Source organism: Choloepus didactylus, chromosome 21 (assembly GCF_015220235.1).
Source record: "Choloepus didactylus isolate mChoDid1 chromosome 21, mChoDid1.pri, whole genome shotgun sequence".
Lineage (NCBI taxonomy): Eukaryota > Metazoa > Chordata > Mammalia > Pilosa > Megalonychidae > Choloepus > Choloepus didactylus.
The window spans coordinates 23,003,343-23,030,651 of NC_051327.1; the positions used below are offsets into that span (position 1 = coordinate 23,003,343).

At 54.2% G+C, this 27,309-nt stretch overlaps 1 protein-coding gene across 1 annotated transcript in view; it reads left to right on the top strand.

Moving 5' to 3' along the window:
* The window catches only part of TNRC18 (trinucleotide repeat containing 18), an 85,277-nt gene that overhangs the window by 36,567 nt on the left and 21,401 nt on the right, over positions 1-27,309 (top strand). Inside the window, 8 exon segments of the mRNA XM_037815255.1 lie at positions 965-1,963; positions 6,418-6,593; positions 7,559-7,695; positions 7,874-8,002; positions 9,582-9,753; positions 11,178-11,538; positions 14,893-15,168; positions 19,693-19,950. Coding sequence (XP_037671183.1) covers positions 965-1,963; positions 6,418-6,593; positions 7,559-7,695; positions 7,874-8,002; positions 9,582-9,753; positions 11,178-11,538; positions 14,893-15,168; positions 19,693-19,950 — 2,508 coding nt within the window.

Consider the following 27,309-nt stretch of genomic DNA (forward strand, 5'->3'; position numbering starts at 1 on the left):
CTGGGGTGAATGAATGCATGCGCTCACCATCAGGCAAAGGCCCCCCAGCCCCTCCCCAGCAGTGGTGGCGGGAAGATGGGCGCATCAGAGCCTCCTCCAAAAGGCCTGGTTCTGAGCCGTAGCCCAAAGCCAGACCCGCAAAATCACAGCTGCGCGGGGGCTGGGACTGCGGGTGTAGCGTTGCCAGGCCGACGGCGGCGCAGGGGTGCCCGGTGTGGGCAGTTTCCCCCTGCCCCCCGCCGGCTGCACACCGCGCTCTTTCTGTGGCCCCTGCTGCTGGGGATGTGCAGGTGCACGGCTCTGATGGCAGCCGAGGCAGCCACTCGCCTCCCTGCTGCCCGTTACGGGAGCGTGCTTGCGCTTGGGTAGACTTGGCATTCGGATTCTGCCACTGAAGTGCTGTGTGAGCTTGGGCAAGGGGCTGGCCCTCTCTGAGGAGTTTGCTGAGAGGCTGATGTTTCTGGTGCTGAGCCTGCTGCCTTCCCACGGTGGGGGGGTGGGAGTCCTCCGTTCATCTCTCTCCCCAGCATGTGCCCCTCACCCTGCTGTGGACTGGGCTGCTACAGTCCTGCTCTCAGGCAGATGCCAGTTGAATTGGGGGTTAGAGTAAAAGGAGGGGGTGACAACGGCATTAGTATTATTTCTGGAGCAAGGTGGATATCCCAGCCTTGCTTGAAGGGGGACGGGGGTCTCGTGGGTTGGAGGTCAGAGACAGCTCAGCCGGGACTGCCCAGTGAGGGACTGAGGCAGTGGAAGTTCTGCCCGTGAGACCTCAGTCCCTGAGGACCAGACTGCCAAGGCCCGGGGCCCCCCAGATGCCAGGCTGGCCCAGTGGAGAGAGTGGCCTCTGGCTCTCTCTGCTGGGGGATGTCAGGCCTGTGAGGGTCCCTGGGGGCTGTGGTGGGAGAAGGGGGCCTCAGGGTGTGGCTGTGGCACCCACACTGACGCTCAGTGTCTCCGGCAGACATGTCGCCCAGGTACCCGTTTCAAGCTCTGCCACCGCACTATGGGCGACCCTACCCCTTCCTGCTGCAGCCCACGGCCGCGGCCGATGCAGACGGCCTGGCCCCTGATGTGCCGCTGCCTGCTGAGGGGCCTGAGCGCCTGGCACTCTCGCCTGAAGACAAGCCCCTCCGCCTGTCGCCCTCCAAGATTCCCGAGCCGCTGCGGGTGGACCCCGAGGAGGAGCCCCTGGTGGAGCGCGAGGTGAAGGCGGAGGTGGAGGACATGGACGAGGAGCCTACAGAGCTGCCCCCGCTGGAGTCGCCGCTGGCCCTGCCCACCCCGGAGGCCAGGCCGGCCCCCAGTCCTGTGGGTGGCTGTGGAGGAGTGCTGCTGGAGGCCCAGGCACTGAGCACCGGGGGGCAGGTCTGCACCGAGCCCTCTGAGGGCCTGGACTTCGCAGAGGGGCCTGAAGCCCGAGTCGACTCGCTGGGCCAGACGGAGCCCTGCGCGGCCACCCCGGACCCGGGGCCACAGCTGATGCCCGAGGCGCTGGTTGAGGCCAAGGAGGAGCCGGTGGAGGTGCCCGTCGGTGTGCCTTTGGATGTGCCCCTGGCGGAGGCTGTGCCCGAGGACGGCCTGGCCCCTGCGGCCCCTGGCGATCTGCGGCCCAGCCTGGAATTGCCTGATGGCGACGTGCCTGCTGGGGATGGACAGTGCCCGAGCCTGGAGGCCCAGGAGGCCGCCCCTGTGCTCGGCAGCACCTGCTACCTAGAGGAGGTGGGCGCTGACCAATTCCTGCCCAGCCTGGAGGACCCGCTGGCCGGTATGAACGCCCTGGTGGCAGCCGCGGAGCTGCCCCAGGCCAGGCCTTTGCCCTCCCCGGGCACCGGACCTCCGGCCTTGGAGAAGCTGGAAGCGGCCCAGACTCTCGTCCTGGAACAGAGCTTCCTGCACGGCATCACCCTGCTTAGCGAGATCGCCGAGCTGGAGCTGGAGAAGCGGAGCCAGGACGTGGGAGGTGAGCGCTCGCTTGGCGGTTGGGTTTTATGGGTTTCCTTAGCAGTAACGTTTCTCCTTTCATCCTCCTGATGGTGTGGTCTGTATCAGCAGGATTCTCTGGGTTGCAGGTGACAGAAACTAATTTAAACTGGCTTAGAAAAAGGTGGGGAAAATGTATTGGCTCATGGAACTGAAGTACAGCAGTAGTTAGGTGATTTCAGGTATGGCTGGATCCAGGCACTCAAACTGAGTCATTAGGAATTTCTCTTTCCTACACACCTGCTTGCTTGAGTCCTTCCCGCCCGCTGTCCTACCTGCTCCACTTTCTTCTCTGATGGTGTGATTCAAGGCCGGGTGACTCTCCTTACCAGGGCCCAGTCGGCCCAGCAGCCTCCGAGAGAGGCCACCTCTCTCCTGGTAGCTCTGATGCACACTCAGACGTGTGCTTGTTGGTGGACTAGGGTTTAAGCCTCTTGCAGAAGCAAAACGTCAGGCCCAGGGAACAGAGTCGGCTGATCGCGCTTGGTCGTGAGCTGGGCCTTGAAAGAAAATGGGTACCTTGAGCAGAAGGGGGAATGAATTGGGCACAAAATGGCTGATGGGAAATTGGGGTGCACCCAGAAATGTGTGAGGAAGGGGGTGCAGGTCGGCCCCCATCTCCCCACCCCACGCTCAGCCCAGAACCCGGCATGGAGGAGGGGCCCAGGCCGCAGTGGGGAGGGATGACAACATCATGGCTCGTGTTTTGGAATATCTGGTGTACTTCCTCTCCAATTTTTCCCACACCTACCATTCACATTCACTCCGAAAATTAAGATCGTATTGTGAACAGTGTTTTGAAACTTGCTGTTTGTACCTCGTGGTTTTTTTTTATATGAAGATTCTATTTTATTATTGGTTTTCATTTGCAAATATTTTTTCCCCAAACACTGATTTTTGTTTTTTTTTAATCATGGATAAAATACAGGGTTCCTACATGCTACCCTATTAACAACAGCTGGCATTAGTGTGGTACATTTGTCACAATTGATGAAAGCATGTTTTTTAATGAAACATTACAGTCCATGGTTTACATTAGGGTTCGCTGTCTCATACAGTCCTATGTTTGTTTTTTAATTCTAGCAACATATCTACAACCTAAAATTTCCCCTCATAAGCACTTCCACACACACACCTATCTCGGTGCTGCCGTCACCTCCATCCATGACCAGAACGAGACGTCACCCCAGATTGAAGCTCAGCACCCACGAAGCACTAGCTCCCCGTGCCCTGCCCCATTCCGCCCCTGGTGACGCCTCACAGACTCTTCATGAGACATTTTCCAAAGCCTTTGATGACCCAACCCTGGAGCACCGGCATCTTTTTGCCTTTTTTTCCTATTTTTCCGTCTCGAGTAACGTGTTGATTGTCCTTGAAGGAGACCGTGCGCGCCTCCCTGAGTTTCTCTGGGGCTGTTCCCAGAGGCAGAGCCGCTGGGTCAAGACACAGCCGCGTGTGGGGATGGTGTTTTGAGGTTGTGGTCACGATGCCCCCCCAGAAAGCATGTGGGAGGGACGCGCCCCCTGGGGTGGGCCGGGAGACTCCCGCCGCCTCGGCAGGCACCTGTTGTTCTCTTGTTCTAAAATAATTCAGTCCAAAAGAAGAAAAACAACAGTTCAGGAAAAAATAAAAGTCTTCTGGATCTTGCCGGCTGCTGGTGGGTTTTAAAATGGGGACCGTGAAGGGGCCAGAGGGCACTGGGGAAGGAGGAGGCCTAGGGGTTGACTGGTGTCTCCCAGGCCACAGCCCACAGCCCTCCCAATGTGGGGGCCCCCGACCCCGTCCCCTCCCCCACTCCCAGCCTGGGTCTTGCTGATTCACTTTCCCTTGTGGGGTGGGGGGGGAGCTACCTCCATTCACCCCACAGCTGCTTCCGAAGCACCTGCCGCGTGCCTGTCGATGCTGGGGCCAGCCCCGGGAGCTGCCAGGTGGTGACGGACACAGGTGGGAGGGTACGGGGCTGAGGCGGGCAGGCATCTTTCCTAAGGGGACGTAGCAGCAGAGACTGGGAAATGTGTGGGGAAACCATTCCAGGCAGGAGCAGCACATGCAAAGGGCCTGGGGTGGGAGCGCGAGAGCAGGGCAGGGGGAGGGTGTGGGCAAGCAGTGGGGGGATGAGGGCTGATCCTGGGACCTTGTGGCCATCATCAAGTCTGGCTTGGACTCTCGAGTGAATTGGGGGGTGGGGGGGGCGCTGGGAGAGAGGGCTGTGAACAGACCAGGGGGCCCAGGTGGGGCAGGAACCAGGGTGGGGGGCTCCTGTCGCCATCCTGGGGCCGGGCGGGGCAGCGGGTGGAGGCTCGATGGGAAGGCACAGCTGGGAGGCTTGGCTGGTGGGCTGGCCGGGGGGTGAGGACGAGCCAAGGGCTTGAGCCTGAGCCCCGGGGAGACTACATTTGCCAGTTCCTGCAGGGGGGAGCAGCTTTTTGGGGGGGGTGACTGGGAATTGGATGTGAGAAGCTGGAGGTGCCTGTGGGAGGTCACAGTGGATCTGTGGCGTGGCGCTGGAGCCCCTACCTGTGTGCACGTGGGCTGTAAGCCACGGTGGGGGGGGTGCCAAGCTGGAAACAGGCTTCCGGGTAGGGCTGAGTCTCCCAGGACCCTGATGGGAGCTTTTCCCAGGCCCCGTGCTAATTCCTGGAGGTGCTGCCCCCCACCCCGCCCCATCCTCACCCATGTCTGGGGGTACACACACGTCATAGCTGGTGCAGCCCCTGGTGTGCCCAGCCCCCCTTCCTCCCTTCCAGGCTGCTGCCTGCTCTGGGTGGGGTCCCCGCCCGGGTCTGGGGCCTCCTGGCCCTGGCACCCCAAGGCTGGGAGGGTCTCGGGGCTGGGTTCCCTAAAGGTGCAGGAGGTGGCGCCTCACTTCCCTCACCTGTGAAATGGAGACCCAACACCAACGGATCCTGGGGCTCATGGGACCTGCAAGTGGGGGGCACGAGGCTGCCGTTCCTGGGGTGGGCCGGTTGCTTCCATCTAATACCCCCCCAGGGAGGTTCACTGCTTCAGGCCTCAGTTTCCCCAAGGCTGTAGAGGACCAGAACCAGTGATTGCCTCTCCAGTGTTGCCCCTCGGGGCTTTGGCCTTGTCTGGAGACACTTGTGACTGTCACAGCCTGAGGACGGCACTGCTGACATCTAGTGGCCAAGGGGCAGGGACACCGCTGCACGTCCTGCACACACATACACACACACACACACACACACACACACACACGCACACACACCCGCGTGCATAGGACGGGCCCCCAACGGGGAAGGACCCCTCCCCAAAAGTTAATCATGCTGAGGCCGGGGAACCCCGGTATTATATCTTATCTACTATTATATAATAAGTATACTTATTAACGTAGCAAATAGAGAACTTGACACATGGAGAATAGAGATTATACTTTTTTCTCACATGTACATGGAACATTCACACACAAAAAATGAGCATATATTATTAGATCACAAAGAGAACATCAATAAAGTATTTAGAGAACTCACTTTGAGAGAGAGATGGTGGAGAAGCAGGCCGTCATCTCCTCTCGTGGAGGTGTTCTGGTTTGGTGCAGCCTTTTTGGAGGGCACTTGGCAATCTTTACCGAAAGGTGAGTGCACAGACCTTTATCGCGGGACCATGGTGAAGGGAATTTTCCTAACACTCGGGTCCCCAGCCGTGTGCACGTCTGTCCACGACAAAAAAAAAAAAAAAAAAAAAAAAAATTAGGAATCAAGCTAAGTGGCTTCCTGGGGGATTATTTAGATTCAACACATCAGGAATCCCAGGCAGTCGTTACTAGCCTCAGCCACATAAAACTGCCAGTATTCCAATGTCAAGTTACAGAAACAGCCATTTTGTAAGTTTTCAGCTAATAAGAATGAGAAGCTCTGTTTTGTGTTACTACAAAACAAGATGTTAAATGGAAAAAGGCAAACTGGGACAATAGATATCGACTGGTGCTGTTTTTGTATTTTTCATAAAGGATGTCGTACGTTAAACATGTATTTGAAGATGCATGAGCTTTTCTGGAACCATCTACTTGCATTTTTAATTGCGTGCACATATTACTTTCACAGTTTAGAAAACTTTCTCTGATTATGAAAGGCAGGCCCATTCATCATGGGACGTCTTCAGGAACTTGAACAGAAAGGCAGCCCCATTTCTAGGAAGCAACTCTCTCGGCTTTGGTGACGCTCCTGGATTTTTTCTGTGCACCCACCGACATTTTAAAGAACGGGCCATACTGGAGGATCTGTCCCCGCTCCCATTCGTTTTGCTTAGCCTGTTTCCTGAAATCTGGAAGGGCCTCGGTCCCGTTAGCGTCTTGGTGGGGCCGTGGCATTGGGGCAGCCCTGGGCTTGCTCGGGCTGGGAGTGGGGTTGGCGGCAGTGCCCGGGGTCGTGCCTTCTGCACCCCGGGTGGCCCGGCTCACCCTGCTGGCCTCTGCAGGTGCGGAGCGGGGCCCGGCAGTGCGGCCCTCGCTGGAGAGCCTGCTGGTGGCCAGCAGCCACGTGCTGCAGGAGGTGCTGGACGGCCCCTTCGGGGACCCGCTCAAGAACCTGCGGCTGCCCCGGGAGCTGAACCCCAACAAGAAGTACAGCTGGATGCAGAAGAAGGAGGAACGGGTGAGGTGCCGCCATCTTGCTGACCCGGGGCTCATGGGGTGGGGCACGGCTGGCTTCATGTAGAGGCCGGATCTGCGGTCCTGGGCAGGCCATTTCCCTTCCCCCGTGACTCAGTTTACCCACATGATAACGTGTGGTGAGCGTTTCCTGTGGGTGGCAGTGATGTGGACTGGGAGGAGGGCAGAGCAGGTGCCAGCCCTAGCTGGCTGCTTTTGGCCTGTGGGGCCAGGGCCCCCGGCTTTACTTGCCTTTGTCTCCATGTATAATTGATAACACAGGAGCATCGTTTATTTATTGAGCAGTTGTTATATGCAATGTGCTGTGGTTTTAAGAGACTTAAATTTTTAGAGCAGTTGTAGGTTTACAGAAAAAATTACACAGAAAGTCGAGTTCCCGTATTACCCCACCCCCCAAATCTTTCCCTATTAACATATTGGTGTGGTAATTTTGTTACAACTGGTGAATCTATGCTCTTGTTAGAATTATTTTATTAATTGAAGTCTATAGTTTGCATTTGGGTCACTGTGTAGTAAAGTTCTATGCTGTTTTTAAAAATCTCTGGCAACATCTAGCCAGCCTTGCAGTTTCCCACGTTAGCCAGTCTTAGTTATGCACTTCTGGGCTGTGCTGCCGTCCCACCCTTTACCAAGTCTCTCCCACCCCCCAAGCAGCCACTCTGCTCCCCGTGAGCACTGATCCCAACCCCATGGCCCTGGGCCTCGCGTGCGCCACCCTCCGATTTAAACCTGGGGCAGCCCTGAGTGGGTGGCAGGACCCAGACCTTGGAGGGGGCTGGAGTGAGGGGGTGGGCCGCAGTTAGGAAGTGGCGGAGAAGGGGCTTGGCTGGGGTCTCTGTGATTCCCCATCTCCTGCCTATGAGGGCAGCCCCGGCCCTGGGGGTGGGCAGCTGGGGGGCTCTGGGTCCTGGCCCTTAGGGTCACCCCTCTCTGGTGTGGCCCCCGCAGATGTACGCCGTGAAGTCCTCCCTGGAGAGCATGGACGCCGTGGAGCTGGACTTCCGCATGCGGCTGGCCGAGGTGCAGCGGCAGTACAAGGAGAAGCAGCGCGAGCTGGTGAAGTTGCAGAGGCGCCACGAGGCCGAGTGAGTGCGCGCCCTGGGCCCCTGTCACGGGGTCCCGGGCCCCGGCCCCGCGGGGCGGCACAGGCAGCGGCAGGAGCCAGGGCAGGTGTGCGTGCGGCCCGACGGTGCGTGTGCAGTGAGCGCCCTGCCCCGCGCGCCCTCCCCCGGGGTCCCAGCCGCGCGTGTGATTCTTTTCAAGGGACAGGCGCGAGGAACCCCATAGAAGCTTGGCACGCAGAGGCCCCGGCAGGCCGCGGAAACGGACGCCCGCCCCGAGCGCCCTGCCGGCCCCCCGCGGGAGAGGGAGGAGCCGCACCAGTGGCGGAAAGTAAGGCTGGCCCCTTGCGGGTCGGGACTGGCCCGGGGCCTGGAGGGGAGGAGCCCGGCCTGCCTGCCCCGGGACCTCGCGGCCTTCGGGCTCGGAGCCACCGGCCACGGCAACTTGCAGGGAGCGCAGGGCCTGCCTGGGCCAGGAGGACAGGCCCGCGGAGCCCGTCGGTACCCAGGGGAGCGTGACCCCACGGACAGCTCCTCAGGCCGTTACCAGGCGCTTCCTCTGGCCAAGGGACTAATTCCTTTCTGAGGCGGCAGTGGCCGAGCTGCTGGTCCTGCAGGGACGGGCTTTGACTCGGGCTGCTGCTTGGACCCCTCTGTGCCCAGCACGCTTCTGACCTGCTGGCACCTCCTGCTTGAGCCCGCCCCTGAATCTGGAGCCACCTCCTCCATGCACTTTGGGGACAAGCTCCTTGGGTAGCAGCCGCAGCAGCTTTGTTTGGCATCTCTGGAGGTTTTCCTGACTGCGGCTGGAATGAGAGCTTTTCTTCTGGGGCCAGGAGAGGAGAGGAGAGCCGCTTTGGTGTTCTCTGGGTGTGAGGGAGTACAAGCCGCAGGAGGCCCCACAAAGAAAAGGGGTTGGTGTTTCCTCAGCTTGGAGCATCCAGGTAGGGTGAGTGTCAGGCGGCCCAGGGCTCGGCCTGAGGAAGCAGGAGGGGCCACCTCCGAAAGGCACCTGAGAGGCGGTGGGGCGGCCCCAAGGGTCCCCACGTCTTGATTTCACCTCCCTGGATGTTGCTGAGTAGGGAATGGAGAGGAAGAAGTACCCCATCATCAGCCATAGGTCGGGAGGGAAGAGGCTCCTGGAGAAGACAGCCAGAGGTTGGGGCCGCCAGCAGTGCAGGCCTAGTGGGTACAAGGACAGACCCCAGAACTGGTGGAAGCACCTGCTCTCGAGTCCCAGCCCCATTCTACCACGTATTGTGACCTTGGGCTTGTTGTTAGCTTTTCTGAGCCTTGGTTTATACAACAAAGTGTTCTGCAGTTTTAAATGTAAGGCACTGACACCATGCAAGACACATATAAAGTGCCAAATAAGGGCAAGCTGGTTTCGTTATTACTCATGAAGCGTTAGCTCGGAGCAGGCAAGAGAAGCCTTTGAACCAGGACCATGTCCCAACTGCCTGTAGTCACCAGGGCCCAGGAGATTAGCAAATGGCTCCTTCCCAGAAGCCTCTTGACTCTGACCACCTCCCTCCCATCCTGGGAGATCTCCTTGGTTATTTCTGACCCCTGGTTCTTGGCATATTTTGGTAAAGAGGTATCTAATTGTGCAAAGATGGATGTGTCTGTGTGTGTCTGTGTGTGTTTGCAAAAGAACATTAGACGCCAGCAGAGGATGCTGGCTTGGAAAAGTTTCTCTTTCACGTTGAACTCTCATCCTGCCTTGTTCACAAATATCCCAGAACTCCAGCACTGTAGTTTTGCAGGATCCATCTCCCCAGATTCGTTATTCTGCCACCAGTCTGTGCGCCACCGTCTGTACTCCACCCTTCAGGGCCCGAGGATGGAGACCCCCGGCCCTTGAGTGCAGCCTGGCCAGGCTGCTGACTGGTGGTGCCTCTGGGTTTCAGGCTGAGCAGCAAGTCCCTGCTGATGTCAGATGAGTACGAGCTGGGAACAGGGATCAGGAAGAGACACAAAGGGGCCGAGGAGGACCACGATGCCCTTGGTGGAATTGGGAAAGCCAGGGGGAGGAGCCAGCCCTGGGATGAGCACGAAACCTCTTCCGACTTCATGAGCCAGGTGAGTACCTGATCTTCCAGGTGTGCCATGGTCCTCTGGAGGGTCTGTTGGAGCGTGCACTCCCTCTGTGAATCTGTTGCCTCCATCACTGTAAAGAAATCCCAGGAGGGGTTGCCTCACTGCCTGAACAACTCTGGTCCCATCTTCCGTATTGTGCAGAGGGGGAAATTAAGGCCCAGAGATAGCCAAGGGCTTACCAAAGTAACACAGCCTCAGAGGCAGAGCCAGTACTGGAAGCTGCCTCCCTTCTGTGTGTTCCGTGACCTTTTGCTGAAGCCAAGCAGGCAGACGGCAGGTTCTTAACCAAAGAATACAACTGCGCTGTTGTTTAACAGTATAATTGTTTAATGAGCAGCCTCTCCAATCTGTAGTTCTAGGAAACAAGGGCTTGCTGCCATTGTGATTTCCTCCATGAACCCTCCAGGGGTAGTGGGGTGAGAGCCAACTCCTTGATTTTTCTTATTTCTACAGAGCACTGAGATCCTCTCCTGAAGGCCCTTGTCTCTAAATATGAATCCATCTCACCATCTCTGCCCCTCAAGCCCCGTGCGAGGGGGGTGTTTTGTTGATGTGACCATCAGACAAATACTCACATGGGGAGACTGGGTCCAGGAGGGGGAGAGAGAGCCACTTTGGACAGCAGGATCCTTTCTGCGTTCAATTTGTGAAGGATAGCTTTGTCATTCAAATGACCCTAGTCCAACTTTTTTCTTCCATATGAAATCCTACCTGGTTAAAGAAAACAGAGATAAAGTGTTCAAATGAGGGGCATTAATGGCTCTAAAACTGCACATTTCACTTCAACCACAAATGGCCACTCTACTTGCTGAAAGACTGCAAGCAGGAATTTAATCTGTGAAATCTCCAATCTGCTTCAGGCATCCAAGGCACACTCCCGGCATTTTCTTGGCAGCTCCTGCCCATTTAGTTAGATGGGCTGATACAGATTATACAGACATCTCCATGGTTCAGGCAGTTGAGAGAAGCAGGTCAGCCATGCTAAGGTTTGACTTCTCCATCCTGGTTCTCTAACCCTTCCTTAATCCAGCTGCCTTCTCCAGCTCACTGTGCACTTGCCGTCCTTCTCCAGGAGGCACCAGACAGTGCCACTGAGAGCCGGAGTGGCAACGCCAGTGCCAATCATTGAGAATGCAATAAAAACTATTTAATAAATAGTTACCGTGTGCCATACACTGTGATAAGTGCATTAGGTGCCTCATCTTGGTTCGTCTTCAGAACAACCCTGCTGGGCCCATAATCGCCCCCATTTTACAGAGTCGAGGCTAAGAGACATTACGAAACTCACCAGAAGCCACGGAGGCAGCGTGAAGGACTGGCGAGGCCAGGTTCATGCGAACCTGGGCACCGAATCCACGGTGCTCTTTTGCCAAATGCCTTAACCCATGACCCAACTTCCTCTCCAGCTCAAGATTAAGAAGAAGAAGATGGCCAGCGACCAGGAACAACTGGCGAGCAAGCTGGACAAAGCGCTCTCCCTCACCAAGCAGGACAAGCTGAAGTCGCCCTTCAAGTTTTCCGACAGTTCTGGGGGGAAAGCGAAATCTGGCGGGGGCTGCAGCAGGTACCTGGCTCCTTACGACGGCCTGCTGAGCAAGGACAGAAGGGCCCTGGCCAAAGGCCTTGGCCTGTCCCTCAAAGCCTCCAGAGAAGGTAAACACAAACGGGCGGCCAAAGCCAGGAAGATGGAGGTGGGGTTCAAGGGCAGAGGCCAGCCCAAGCCGGCCCCGTCCCCGTTCGCCTCGGAAGTGAGCAGCTACTCCTACAGTAAGTAGCCGGCGTGGCGCCGCCGGGACCGTTTCTTCTCCCGCTCTCCCTCTTTCTCGCTGTTTGGGGCAGTCGAAGTCTGCCTCGTCTCTCTGCGTGGGCTCCAGGCAGGAAGTGAGGCCGCCTGGAGCGGAAGTGCCTGTGGTTGGCGGGCACCTGTGATTGGTGGGTGCGGGTGCCTGGTGGCCTGTGATTGGCAGGTGGGAGTGGAAGCCCGCCCTTGCCGTCGGCTGGTTCGCCGGAAGCCGATAGTTTGGAGGACTCGAGCCACAGAGTTGGCGGCTGCGAGCGCTAGAGAGGCTGGCGTGTTTCCGCGTTTGAGGGTCTTTGGGAAGACCTGGCCTCGCCTGCCCACAGGGAGCTCTCCGGCCTTTGGGGAAGCCGAGCGGGGAGCGGAGTAGATGCTACAGCCCTTGTCCCAAGGCTGTTGGTAGAAACGTTACTTCGAGGGCTCTCTGTGCTGGGCCCCGAGCTTGGGACTCGACGGGCGTTACTTCATTGGGGCTTTGTGGCCTTAGCGATGCCTCCGCCAGCGGGTACCCGCGTTTTGCCTTTGGGGGTACTACAGGACAGGGAAGGTTAAGTCCCCCTCGTTGCCTTTGGACCGGTAGAGTTGGAGTCCGGGTCAAACCCAGATGTGTCTGACCTGACTCTCCAGTACAACTCGCAGCCGGCTGCACGGGGACATCGGCGCCTGCAAGGTGCCTCGTGCCACCGAGGGCCTGAATCTTACCGAATTTTGATTGCTTTTAATTGTAGTGGCCGTAGACGGCTATAGAATTCCGTCTTGGGGCTCCTTCACGGGGCATTCCGCCTGGAGGGTTTTTCTGTGCTGGAAACACAGCCTCAGCTTACCGCCAGCCGCCCTCCCCGGCCTTCTGTGGTCTGGACCACGCCCTCTGGCATACAGCAGGTGCTCAGCACGTGTCCGCTGATGGAATACCTCTGCCCAGGACAGATAGGTACTGGGTATGTGGCTTCTGCAGGGAGGCCTGGAGGGATTTCTTGGATCCTGGAATGTGACAGCAGTGTTTATTCTGGAATTGCCAAGGCCCTGGCTGGGTGAAGAGCTCTTTCACTGGCAGCTGTTTGGTTCTGTGTATCCTGGGCCTTGGTCAGCTCTGGCAGGCTCACTGGGAGGAGTTTGAATGTTGAGATGCAGAAATGGACATGTTTAATGTTATGATGAAGTGTGTATTCTTAAGGAAGATAAAGCCTTTATAAAGACTTGGAGTTCAGATATCAGCACCTGTTCTGCAGGGCTGTTGTGAGCCTTTTGAGGGTAAAGAGCTCAACATGGCGTCTGGCCCAGGATTACGTGGTTGTTTGTCTTTTAAATGTTAGTGTCTTGCTTGCCCTGGACCAGTGGTTCTCCTGGGCCGATGCGCAGATGAGTGAGGCAAGCGGCCCTCTCTGCTTCGCCTCCTGAGGATGCGCGCTGTGGACACGCATGCTTGATGTGGCTTCCGTGCCCTCTGATTCAGGCGGGAGTAACCCGGACAGCCCAGGCCCCTGGCCGCAGTGTGGGTCCAGGCAGAGAGGGTTTCAGAGACTTGAGGCTCTGCAGGAGCAGGGAAGTGCTGTCCTTTGCTGTTTCCATCCCAGCTCATTTTGGAGTAGTGACGAGTTGGAGGGAACAAGGGAGATGGCTGCTGCTTCATTCTTCCCAGAGGGTGGAGTCCCTGAAGGTGGCCTGGCTGGAAGAATCTCCCACTTCTGCCTCTTACAGGGGGTGGTAGATTGGCAAAGCTAGAGGTTAGAGGTCAGCTCCCTCCCTGAGCTCACCTGCAGTGAGTGGATGCGAAGGAGTGTTCAAAATTGCCTGTGTAACTCCTTTCCACCTCACCAGAGTGCCACTGCTGAGGTGAGAAAAGTGGGTCAAAATCACGACAAGGATTTAGGGGGCCTGTCCTCATCTAGATGCCGGAGGAGATGCAGCTGGCTGTGGAGAGAGCTCCTATCTTTATTTTTGTTAATTTGCTATGCTAGGTGAATGAGAGCAAAGTTACAAAGAGATGGGGGGGACTGTTTCCCAGTAGAGAGAAGCCGTGACTGGAGGTGGAAGAGAGATCTGTGCTGCTTCCATTTGCAGTGTGGATGGCAGGGCACGGCTGGAAGCCTGAGGGGTTCTTGGGGGAAGCCAAGTTGTATCAGTCACCCACGGGAGCCAGCAGCTGGGGACGTGGCCTTGAAGCACGTGAAGGGCGAGCTGTGGTGAGGGGCAGGCAGGGAGTGGCAGTGCGTTGGGGCTTACCCTGCAATTGGGGTCTTAGTTGGTGGGGGAAGTGTGGATGTTTGTGGAAGCCTGCTACCCCCCATGCACGTGCAGTCTTCTCTTGGAATTGGGAATTGGTGGGTGTTGCCAGAGTTGTAATGGCGTTTGTCAGCATTCATTGTGTTCAGAGTGGGTTTTTCTAGATCAAGGGATTAACAATCTGGGGCTGTGGAGCCCTTTTTTCCAGTGAAATCTTGCTCTACAGCCTAATTTTTTTGTAAAACGGATAAAAATGGTGTGCGTGTGTTGGGGTGGGGTCATAAGGGACCAGAGCTGGGGCCACATGATGGGCCCCCTTCCCAAAGCTGCTTGTCTCTCTCCTAGAACAGTGTCCTTGTAGTGTGGCTGACGACTTAGGGGAAGCTGGTAGCGGTGTGCTGGTAACCCGCCTCTCCGAAAGGAAAAAAAGGAGAAAAGAAAAATAAAGGCCCTGTGTTGTAGCGTTATTTGCTAGTGTCCTTTATTATAAGCACTCTCGCTGGGCCCACCAGGGTGATGTCACTGAAAGGGGAGTGGGGACGAGATGGGGACGGTTGGCTCTTGTGAGCCAGCACCCCCCCGGAAGCCTGTGTTTGGGGGAGAAGCTCTTTGGCCGAGCCTGTGCCCTCCTGGGCCGGGTCCCTCTCCCAGAGGAACCCCTGGGCTGGGTGCGATTGCACGGCACAGAAGGGGATCGCCAGTGATCGCCGTGATAGGAGAGACATTCTGTTCCTGCGGAGGGCTCCTCCTGGCTCCCGGGCCCGGGAAGGCCGCCTCCCCTGCCCCGGTGTTCGCGTGGGCAGCTGTGCCGGGTGATGCTGGTGGCGTCGGGAGGGCCTGGCTCCAGTCCACAAAGGAGCAGCTCGGTGAGGCCTGTGGCTTGGAGCCCCCCAGGTGAAAGGCAAGGGGCCCAGGCCGGGGAGGAGAGCTGGCAGCGGCATAACACGGCTTTTTTTCCCCCACAGCCAGTAGGCATTTGGGCCTGCCTGTTCTGGCACGCACGTGTCTGTTCACAAAACCGCTAAAACAGTAAAATAAAGACACCGGCATCTCCCGGCGTTCCGCAACTTAACCTCTATTAAAAACTACTTTGACTGCAGATACGGACTCAGAGGAAGAAGACGAGTTCCTGAAGGACGAGTGGGCCGCCCAGGGCCCCTCCAGCTCCAAGCTGACGTCTTCCCTCCTGTGCGGCATGGTGGCCCAGAGCAGCAAGCCAGCCGGAGCCCCCAAGCTGCCCAAGAGGGGCCTGGCGGCCGCCCGGACTCTCAAACCCAAGCCAGCCGCCAGCAGGAAGCAGCCGTTTTGTTTGCTGCTCCAAGAGGCCCAGGCCCGTTCCTCCGTCAGTGACTCTTCGGAGGACTCGTTTGACCAAGGTTACTAGCTCACAACACAAAATGCTTTACGTGTTCTCTAGCCAGACAGTGAGTGAGAGCGAGCGAGAGAGGAGAGAGCGAGCGCGAGAGCGCGAGTGTGTGCACACAGGAGAGGGATGGCGGATGCTGCGGTCGTCTGAACTCAGACAACCCCAGGAAGTGCCGCCATCTTGGTTCTTGGCAGCGTAGCCTGCTGTTATCAGCCTAGTTATTTTTATTTTTGCTTTTATTTGTACCTGTATCGTTGTGATAATATCACCGGCTGGCTCTTTTGGAGCTCTTCTACGGACTGGGTTTTGGTCTTCACTTTTTCCTCCACTCTCCCTCCTCTCCCCCCACCTAATTCCTTCTCGCCCCTTCTGTGCCCATCCAGACCACAGGCTTGGGGTGGCTCCCCTTTGGCATGGGCCTGGTGGGACATTTTGTAAATGGAATTCTGTCGTGTGGGCGTGTGACTTGATGTTTGTACTGCGAATTTTGGTAATACCAAGCTTTATTAAACATATCGAGTTCATTTTTAACTAAACCCGTGTGCCTTGTCTCTCTTGCTGTGTCCTTACTAGCCCACTCGGTGCCGCTTGCCTTCATTTGGCTCCTCCTCCCCCTCCCCTCCCCCTCCTCCCCTCACCTCACCCCAGAAGGAGTAGAGATGGAATTAACGCAGCCCACCGCTTTCCCTGTTATCCAAATATCCCTGAGAGCTACTGGCATGCATTCCATTTTCCAGGTTTAAAGTCAATCGCTTTCACCACCAGCATCATTTTTTTTTGGTTTGTTTTTAGCTGCTTGTTTGTCTTTTAATTTATTTTTTTAAGAGCTAATCTTACAACACAGTGGCAAAAACTATTTGCCAACACCTGTTTTCCAACACGTATTTCTGTTTGGTCAAGAGTGCTGGGCAGCCCTCCTTTTGGTCATTAAATTTGAAGGCACTGGCTTCATTGCACAGCGCTCCGCAAAGAGTGCTGGCCTGGCCTGGGGGGGCCTCGGTCACCTCAGTGGTAAAAAGGGGAGGGTCAGACTTGGTGGCCCCCGAGAACATTCCAGCTCAGACGCCTTTTATTACCAGCATTTTGCTTCTGGGGTTAGCCATGGCTGAGACCCCTCAGGCCTTTCCGTCTGCAATGTGCCAAGAAGCGGCAGCAAGCCTCCCAGCCCTGGTTTTAGGGTTCACTCAAGTGTGGGCTCCCTGTAGAGCTGGGCGCTGGAAGTCCCCAAAGCCTGGCTGTCAAATCCTTCCTTGAGGAAGGCCCCAGGTATGACGTGGCAAACTGGGCCACAGACTGGCTTGGGCCAGATGTAGAAGGGGCCCTGGCTCTGGAATGCCCCTTTTCGAGCCCGGCTTGGCTCTGGCATTCCTGGTCTCCCTCCCACCCCTCTCCAAATTGGCAGAGATCTATTTTGGGTGACTGGGGAAGCGCACCCTCTCCCAGTTGCTGTCAAGTCTGAGCCAGCTCAATCTGGGTGGAGAAGAGAGACCACCTGCTCAGCGGCCCACCCGGCGCCCCCGGGAACGAGTCTGGCTGGTCTGCCTTCTCCCCATCCCTCCCAAAACCCCCTCTCCCTCACCTCAGCCAGACCCCCCAGGGTTGTGCCCCCGCTCCCCTGTTCTCCCCCTTCTCCTTAAAGCCAGGGTTCCAGCTTCCCAGTTTTCGAGCTCCCCTGCCCCAGCTCACCCCCCATATATATATATATATATGATGTCTTAGGGGCTGCTGAGGGTCCCCCCAGACCAGGGCTGGACACGGCACCAGTGGCCAGGGCACCCGCCCCCACCACGAAGCCGAGAGGTGGGAGCCATGGGGATGAGGGGAGGGGGCACGAGGCGCCACGGCGTGACCCGCTGGCTCTGGGTGCCCCCCCACCCCCACCCCCTGCAAACAGACCTTTGCTGAGGCCTCGAAAGGGATATTTGGGTAATAGGGCGCACTAAAACACCCGACCGGCTTCTCCAGCGCGTTGCTTTCTCCCCCCAGCAGCCCGACCATGCACCTCCACCCTTGACCCCTTCCCATGACGCTTTGAATGTCTGTTTCGGTCTCTTGCATTTGTTCTCACGCTGCACTCTGGACGCAAAGCGAAGGCTGGGAGTAGGGCAGACAGCGCAGCAGGCCCCCGAGCCCGAGCCCCAGCCCGGCTCGTTGCTCCGTAGGTAGGCAAAACCCTTTTCTTTCTGTCCTCCCTCCATCTCCCCTCCTCGGGGTCTGCCCCCCACCCGGGGTATGGCAGGCAGCAGGGGGCTGGGTCTTGATTGGGTTTTGGGAAACCAAAGTGAACCAGGTTATGACAGCCAGCCCCACCTCCCGATCCAGGACCTTTAAAAAAATGTTTTCCTGCACTGCTCTGGGTTTCCTGGCCAGAACTATTTTGCCCCCCATCCTCATCAAGCCCTGTCACCTCAAGTGTGGATGCCTCCAGAAAGGTTTGCTTGGCTCCCAGAGCCCCTCTGCTCCCCCGGGGGCCTGCCCCCTTGTCAGGCCTGCCCGGCGCAGCCAGCAGGGAGGGCTGCAGGAGCCCGCGAGCGCATAGCTCCGTTCCGCAGAAACTACATCCTTTTTTGGCTTTTGCATTCCAAACACTCTCCCATTCCAAGGTGCTGGGATCGGGCTGGCTTTCCCATCTCCGACGCCCACATCCTCGATCCCTGCCAAGCAGGCGAACATTTGGGGCGCCCCGAGACCAGAGCCAGCCCCCCTCCCTCCTCTCCCCCGCCAGACTTTGCCAGTCTGGGGAATCCTCCTGGATGGAAGAGGTTTCCAGAGCTCTGGAGTCTCCACACTTGAGCAGCCAGGGAAAGAGGGTGTCTTTGCAAGGGGGAACACAGGCCACCCCGTCCCGTCCCACGCCCACACCCCAGCCAGCCCGCCTCTCAGATTGGCCCACCCCATGAGGCCTGCCTTGGGGGGCCCAGTGCTGTGGCACGTCTGCCTACACTTAGCCCGCTTTGCTGCTGTGGCCCGCTCGGGGACAGCCATGTGGCGTCCTCCATGTGAACAGATGGCAAGTGTGCACCTGCCCTGCAGCCGCCTGCCCCGGCCTCTCATCCCGCTTCATCCATCGCTCTGCTCTGGGGTCCCCCTCCCTGCCTCCTCGCTCCTTTAACAACCCCCCATCCCACCCCCCTCCTCTCTCTCCGCCCCCTTTTCCGGAACCCCTGATAAACGGGCAGGCGGGAAGGGCGTCTGCCTTCACCGGCTCTTAAGTAAGTGGGCGGCTGAGGACGGTGGCAGGAGAACGTGGCATGGCCATCAGGCCTCCTTCCTGCTCCCCGGGCCCCGGCCTGGTAGGACCTTCCCACGTGCAGGGAGCCCTCGGATGTGCCCCTGCCCTGCCCGGGGCCTGTTTGGCTGCCCCGCCTCGGGCAGCTCGGGAGCAGGTCTGTGCCTGCAGACAGTCTCTCTTTTGCAAGGAGCACTGCCCGCCCCTGCCAGGCCGAGCTGGGCTCCATGGGGCCGCAGGTCCCTGGGCAGGCAGGGCCGGTGGCTGGGGAGAGGGGCATCCTTTCAGCCGCCCACCGGCTAGAGAGGCAGATGGAAAAGTCTGTACTGTGCAGACGCCACCCTGTCAGCCCGTGTCAGGGCCCTGGCTTTATGGCTGGAGGCTTAACGGGGCTGTATCTCAGTTTCCCTCGGTGTCTGGCAGGCTTTCACCAACGCCTGTGCCATCCCCTCCTGACTGCCCTGACAGTCTTTGCTGCAGGGTGTTTCGGTCACCAGGTCAGAGGGGACGGCCCTGTGGCTGCTGGGTCCACTGAGTCTGTCTGCAAAGCACATGGGATCCGAGCTGAGCCCACCCCACCTTAGCTGGGTGGGTGGGCTGGGAGGGAACCCCCACGCCGCAGATGGGAAATTAGGTCTCAGAGAGGGCCAGGCCTCCCCAGCATGGGCGTGTAGCAATGGGACTCAGTTTTGGACCTCGAAGCCCTGCTCATGGTTCGAATCGTGGGTCCCCCCCACTATCCTCCCAGGAAGAGACCAAAGTCTACCTTCTCCTGCCATCAGCTCCCAGGCCTCCAGCTGGCAAACCTCCTTCCAGGGCACCTGTGCCCGGAGCCCCCAGTCCGAGGCTTTTTCCCACCCTGTCTTACCCCCGCCTTGGCCTTCTCCTCTTCTCTCCTGCCCCTCCCTCAGCCTCCATGTCATGTGTCGGGCGTGTGTGTGTGTGAGACTGTGGAGAGAGGCGTCTCTCGTCCTTGTCTGTGTGTCTGTCCCCCTCCCCGCAGCAGAGATGCATGTGAGGTCCCCTCGCTGGAGTCCCCTCTGTTTCCCACAGTGGCTGCCCATCTCTGGGCTGCCTGGGACCCCCACGTCTTGGGCTCCATTGGATGGGGGCGGGTGGGCATTGGGGATGTCAGTGGGAAATGCGGGCTGGTCCTGGCTTCCCAGTGGCCCCGTGGTGCAGGGCAGAGGGGCTAGGCTGTGGCCCCCTCAGCGCCACGGCCACATGGCCGCCCCGGGCCTGGGTGGCATGGGTGGTGGTGCGTGCCGAGACCATGGCACTGACTTGCTCCCTGTTTTCTGCCAGATGAGAGCTCCGAGGAGGAGGACGAGGAGGATGTGGAGAACGAGTTTGAGCAGGAAGCCGCCGAGGCTGCTGGTGGCTATAGGCTGGGGACCCGGGAGCGGGCCCTGTCGCCAGGCCTGGAGGAGAGCGGGCTGGGCCTGCTGGCGCGCTTTGCGGCCAGTGCCCTGCCCAGCCCCACCGTGGGGCCGTCCCTGTCGGTGGTGCAGCTGGAGGCCAAGCAGAAGGCGCGGAAGAAGGAGGAGCGGCAGAGCCTGATGGGTAGGTGCCCAGCAGGTGGATGGCGGGGAGGCAAAAGGTGGGGAAACCGAGGCTGGGGCACTGATGGAGCTCCTGGCTCGGTGGCCAGCCCTGTCCTGAGCAGGGGGTCCGGGGGGATGTCCTCTCCAGGTCTGCTGGCTCTTCCTGAGGCAGGGTCTCCTCTTTGTCCATTTGGGCTTCTCCAAGTGCCCTGTGTCGGGCAGTTCTGGGAAGCAGCAAGGCCTCAGATCTGTAACCCTGGGGGGCTGCGTGAGGCCCCAGCCCAGCCCAGGTTGACTGCCTCAAGGGAGAGGAGTGGGAGCTAAGTGGGCATGTGTGGGGCAAACTGTGGTCAGGCAGGGGGAGCAGACCAGTCACCTGGGGCTTGGGCCCGTGGGGGACACCCATAGGGTGTCCAAGCTCTGGCTTCTATCCTTGCATTAGATCCTCATGGCCAATCTGTTTGCCAGCCCCACTGTCCCCATTGCCCAGGTGGACAAACGGAGGCGGCAGGTACAGCCAGCAGGGCCAGCAGTCAGGCCGGCCCCTCAGTCTGGGCTGGGGGCTGGGAGCTTACTCCAGCCCCACTTCCCTCTTGTCCACTGCAACTCCAGTCACACCCTTGGGTCACAGTCCTGCCTTCTGGGGACAAGCAGGCCCGGGACCTTCTCCCGGCCTCGCCCCCATTCTTGCTGGATCAGGCGTCCGACATGGACCCAGTCCAGCCCACCATGGGTGTTGGCGTTTAAAACAGAGAAGGTCCTGCCAGGAGCTCACCTGGCCTTCTCGGGGTTGGGTCCCTGGCCTCCCCACTGCCTCTGTGTATCCTTTTGTGTGCCAGGGGCTGGAACAGGGCAAACCGGGCTCTGTAGGGCCATCCTGCTGCCTTCCCAGGCCACCCCAGCACCCCCAGCCTGCACCACCACCACCCCAGGGCCCCTCCTCCAGGGCAGCCTAGTCATCTCTCTGGGACCTTCCCTGGGCCTGCCTCCTCCCCTTCCCTCTCTCCCCACACCTGGGCAGATACGGCTTCACCAGCTACCTCCAGGCTTGCCCCTCTCAGTGGTTCTTCTCACCAAAGCTGCTGGAGGACTTTTTCTCAGAGCTCAAATGTGACAGGACTGCGTCTCTGCTCGGAAGTTCCTGCTGGCTCCCGGCTGTCTGATGCTTCACCTGGATGTTCAGTCGGCATCTTCCTGTCCCCAAATGGGCTGGCTGTTCTCTTACGTTTGCACATGCTCATCCTGCAGCCCCCAGACATCTGTTTCATCCAGGTTATCAAATTTATTGGCATGCGGTAGTGCAAATTATTCCCCTGTCACGCTTCCGATACCTGAATGGTCTGTAGTGATGTCTCCTTTCATGACCAATACTGATAATTTGGTTCTTCTCTTTATTTCTTGATCAGTCTGGCGTTAGAAGTCATCAGTTTTGTTGATTTTTATTTTTTTGGTTTTGTTTTCAGTTCATTGATTTCTGCTCTTTATTTTTCCCATCCTCCTTCCTTCGGCTTTGGGTTTAATTTGCAACCCGTTCTTCCCATTTCTTAAGGTGGACACTTAGATCTTTGAGAACTTCTTTGTTTCTTAGCGACATTTAAAACTATGTACTTGTCTCTAAACACTACTCTTTTTGTATCCTGTGAGTTTTTGATACATTGTTGTATTTTCATTATTTAATTCAAAACTTACTCTAATCTCTCTTGTGATTTCTTCTTTGACCCAATGATTCTTAAGAAATATTTGGAGGGCTTGCCTGGTTATTGTTATTGATTTCTGATTTATTTTCACCTTGGTCAGGCAGTACACTCTATATAATTTCAATCTTTAAAAAATTTTAAAAATTGAGAATATATGGGCTCATCTAGTAAATATACTATGTGCACTTGAAAAGAATATGGCCTCTAACGTTAGGTAGATTTTCTCGAGTTAAGTCACTGTAATTAATAGTGTCGTTCAGATTCCATGTGTCTTTGCTGATTTTTTGTCTAATTCTCCTGTCAGCTGCTTAGAGGTGGGTGTTAAAATCTTCATCTGTGATCTCAGAGTATGTATTTCTCCTTTCATTGAGTCTGTCAATTTTGCTCATGTATCTAAAGCCTTTACTGAGTACATATGCATTTGTGATTGTTATGTTTTCTTCTTGAATTGACTCGTTTATTATTATGAAGTGCCCCTTTTAATCTCTGGTGATATATTTTATTTGCATGTAATCCATTTTTTCTTCTATTAATATAACCACTGCAGCTTTCTTATGCTTACTATTTTCGTGACACATCTTTTTTCCGTCCGTTTACTCTCATCTGATCTGTCTTCATATTTAAAGTCTTTTTAAAGTGAGAGAGCATCTAGTTGGATCTTTTTAAAAAAAATCCTTTCTGTAATATCTGCTTTTTAATTGGAGTGTTTAATCTATTCATATTTAGTGCCATTATTGACATGATTGGGTTTAAATCTACCATTTTTGGTCTTTTTTTTAATGCAATTTTATTGATATATTCACACACCATACAATCCATCCAAAGTATACAAGCAGTGGCTCTCAGTATCATCACATAGTTGCACATTCTTCACCACAATCGATTTTAGAACATTTTTGTTACTCAAAAAACAAAAAAACCAAAACACCCCATGCTCCTTATCCCCCCTCTATTACTGATCCCTAGCATTGGTATGGTACATTTGTTACCGTTGATGAAAGAATATTCAAGTATTAGTTAATCGTTTGCAATAGGTGCATTTTTTCCCATATCCTACTCTATTATTAACTCCTTGTAATAGTGACGAACATTTGTTCTAGTTCATGAAAGAACTTTTTTATCTTTGTACTGTTAATCATAGTCATTGTGGTTTATTGAGATATAATTCACATACCATAAAACTCACTATTTTAAAGTGTACAGTTCAGTGGTTTTTAGTATATTCACAGAGTTGCAAAACTATCACCACTATATAATTTCAGAACTTTTTCATCATCCCCAAAAGAAGCTCCACACCCTTTAGCAGTCACTGCCCTTTCTCCCTTCTTCCCATCTCTTGGCAACCTCTAATCTACCTTCTGTTTCTATGGATTTGTTGGCCATTTCAGGTAAATAGATTCGTACAATATGTGACCTTGTTCCACTTAGTGTAATTATTTCCAGGTTCCCCCACATTGTAGCATGGATCAGAACCACATTCCTTCTTGTGGCCGAACAATACTCCCGTTGTATGCATAGACCGTTTGTTTACCCATTCATCAGGCGGTGGACATTTAGGTTGTTTCCATTGTTTGGCTGTTAGGGTTAGTGCTGCTATGAACGTTTGGGTGTAGGTGTTGAGTGGACACAGGATTTTAATTCTCTTGGGAAATCCCACCTCGGAGGGGAATTGCCAGGTCACATGGTGACTAAGTTTAATACCTTGAGGAGTTGCTAAACCGTTTTCCAAAGTGGCTGCCCCATTTTATATTCACACCAGCAGTGAGTGACAGTTACACTTTCTCAACATCCACCAAGGCTTGTTATTATCTGTTGTTTTGATTATAGCCCTCCTTACTGGGTGTGAAGTGGTGTCTCGTGGTTTTGATTTGCATTTCCCTAATGACTAATGATGTTGGGTATCTTTTTATGTGCTTGGTGGCCATTCAGATCCTTTGTCCATTAGTAAACTGGGTTATTTGTCTTATTATTGTTGAGTAAGAGTTCTTTCTATATTCTGGCTCCATGGTTTTGAAGACTTACTCCTGTTTTCCTCTACGGGTTACAATGTTGGTTCTTACATTTAGGTTTGTTATCCATTTTGAGTTGATTTTTGTGTCTGGTATGAGATAAGGGTCCGATTTTATTATTCTGCATGTGGACACCCAGTTGTCTCAGTTCTGTACGATTTGTTGAATAGACTGTTCTCTTCCTCCACCATTGAATGATCTTGACATCCTTGTCAAAATCAATGGAACATGAATGGGAAGGACATATTTTTGGACTCTTGACTTCTACTCATTGATTTGTATGTCTGTCCTACAGTACCACACTCTGTTGATGACTGTAGCTTTGTAGTAAACTTTGAAATTGGGAAATGTGCGTACTCCAGCTTTGTTCTTCCTTTTCAAGATTGTTTTGGCTTTTCTGGGTCCCTTGTATTTTCACATGAATTTTGAAATCAGCTTGTCAATTTTGCAAAAAAAGCCAGCTGGGATTTTGATAGGGAGTGCATTGAACCTGTAAATCATTTTGGAGCTTGTTGCCATCTTAACAGAATTAAATCTTCTGATTCGTGAATGTTGGGTGTCTTTCCACTTATTTGGGTCTTTTATTTCTTTCAATGATGTTTCATAGTTAGCAATGTACAAGTCCTGTGCTTTTGTTAAATTTATCACTCAATATTTTATTCTTTTTGATGCTGTTATGAATGGAATTATTTTCATTTTCTAAGTGTTCCTTTAATTGATTTTTCTATATTGATCTTGTATCCTACCACCTTGCTGGATTTGTTGATTAGTTCTTAAGTAGATTCCTTAGGATTGTCTATGTACAAGATCATGTATTCTGCAAAGAGAGATAGTTTTATTTCTTCTTTTCCAATCTAGATGCCTTTTATTTCTCTTGCCTGACTGCCGGCTAGAACCTCCGGTACAATGTTGAACAGAAGCAGCGAGAGCAGACATCCTTGTCTTGTTCCTGATCTTAGGTGGAAAATATTCAGTCTTACGTATGAAGACATACATTCAGGAAGTATGATGTTAGCTGTGGGTTTTTTTATAGGTACCCTTTATTAGGCTGAGGATGTTTTCTTCCATTCCTAGTTTGTTGAGTGATTTTTATCATGAAAAGAAGTTGGATTTCATCGAATGCTTTTTTCCGTGTTCCAGTGAGATGTTCATGTGGCTTTTGTGCTTTATTCTATTAATATATTGCATTTCATTGATTAACTTTTGTGTGTTGAACCAAGCATGTCTTCCTGGGATAAACCTCACTTGATCATGCTGTGTAATCCTTTTTCTATGTTGCTGAATTATGTGCATCTATTTTTATAATTGTTAGGTCTTCCTGATGACTTGGTGATTATAAAACATTCTTTTCTTGTCTCTAGTAAAAATTTTTGTCTCAGAGTCCATTTTGTCTAGTATTAGTGTAGCCACTCTAAATCTCTTTGGGTTATTATTTGCATGGTATGTCTTTTTCCATTTGACTTTCAATTTACGTGTGTCTTCCACTTTCGTTTTTTTTGTTTTCTATTTTTGTCTCTATCTTTTGTTCTTCCTTTACTGCCTTTTTTTGATTATTTGAATATATTTAATAAATTTCATTTTAATTTTTCTGTTATCTAAGTATTTTTGGCATTATTTTTTTCGAGGCTGCCTTATGGACAACAATATACACTCTTAACTTTTCACAGTCTACTTACAGTTAATAATGTGTTACTTCTCGTAAAACAAAGAAATTTTGCAGCCTCCTAGACCCAATCACACTTCCCATCTTTTAAATTATGGTTGTTTTAGGTAATCCATCTACACATGGTATCAACTCCAGAAGAGAATGTTATAATTTTAAACAGTTAATTGGTTTATAAAGAAATTAAGAGGAAAAAAGCTTTTGTTTTCATTTTCCCAGATATTCATCATTTCTGCTGCTTTTCTTTCTTTTCTGAGGTTTCAGGTTTTCATTTGGTATCAGCCTGAAGATGTTCCTTTAGCAGATCTGCTATTGCACATCTGCTGGTGACAAATTCTCTTCTTTTCTTTTACCTGAAAACACCTTCACTTCACCTTCCTTCTTGAATGGTATTTTACCTGGATGTAGAATTCTGGGTTGGCAGTTTTTTCTTCAGCACATGAAAGATGTCCCTCTCTCTCTCTCTCCTGGCCCCTCTGGTTTCAGAAGGAAAGCCAGCCATCCATCGAATGGTGGTTTTCCTGTGTGTTAGGCCATCCATCTCTGGCCATCATCAATTTCACCATGAGGTGCCTCGGCGTGCATCTCTACCTGTATCTGCAAATTTCTGTTTTTTGTTAAGTTTGGGAAAACTTCAGCTATTGTTCTTTCACATATATATTTTTTCTACACCATTCTCTTTCCTTTCCTTCTGATATTCCAATTACATACATTTGACCATGTGGTACCCTCTAACAGGACCCCGAGGCTCTGCTCACTTTTTTGCAGACTTTTCCCTTTGGCGTGTCCGTTTGGCTCTTAGGTCCTCTCCATGAATTTTTTACCCGAGAAGTTCTGTTTTTCCGTCTTTGAGTTTCCATTGGGTTCTTTTCCATTTCTCTTTCTTGGCCGACACTTCTCATTTCTCCGGTGAGACTTTCTGCACTGAAATCAAAGTTTCTTTTTCTCCACCGAGGAGAGTTCCAGCAGCCGGTTCTGAAGCCTTGTCCGCCAGTCCCGACGTCTGATTCATCTTGGGGCCAGGCTCAGCTGATTTCCTTTTCTCTTCAAAATGTTCTCTGTTTTCCTGGTTTTCCATTTGTCAGGTAATCTTGGCTGGTGTCCTGCACGTTCTGCAGGGTGAGTGTGGAGATCTGAATTCTCGATTTTTCTCCAGCGAGTGCTGGTTCCTGTTTCAGCAGGGCTTTCCTGGGCTGGGCTTGAACTCCGGTTTCTGCATCTCGGGCGGCGGCTCTGGGTCTGGGCTGCGCTGAACCTGTTCTGTGCATGTGGGGTTCAGGGCCAGCCAGAGAAGTGGGTAGATAGATTTCGAGGACCCTTTGTTGGCTGCCTTCCCACTCTTCTATGTTCAGTGTCCAGGCCTCCCTCTCTTAGTTCTTGAGGTCGGGAAGATGCCGTTGCTTCAGCCTCCTTGCTGGGCGCGGCAAGAGGACTGCACTTAGCCTCGGGGTGCACGCTGCAGGGGCAGCTCGCACACGGAGCCCTCCACTCTCCCCCAGAGTCTGTAACACATGCACACACACATGCATAGATGCACCCTGGAACACACACATATGCACATACAACCCACACTGTGTGCAAACACATGTTCATACACATGCTCCTGTGCAACACACACGTGCACGCACACACACCTTCCACCTTGTCAATACAGAGTGCACCAGCGTTTCACATGTCCAGGCTCTCTCAGCCACCACCCCGCTCCATGCAAACACAGGAGTGTCCCATGTGAGGGTCTCACGCCATCACACCCAGAACTCTTGTGCCCGGGTTGTATGGCTCACACCCTAATCAGCCCTGAAAGCCCCCAGCTGCCTCCCTGTGCAGCAGGAAGTCTGTTAACAAAAGGTTAATTAGTGGGATCACTAAGCTTTGCGAGTGGTTCCTTCCTGCCAAGGGGTCCCAGCTGGGGCCCTGTTGCGGTGGCTGCATGTGCGTGCGTGCGTGCGTGTGTGTGTGTGTGTGTGGGCTCCCCAAAGGAGCCGCTGCTGAAAGGCTGCTGGCTGCCC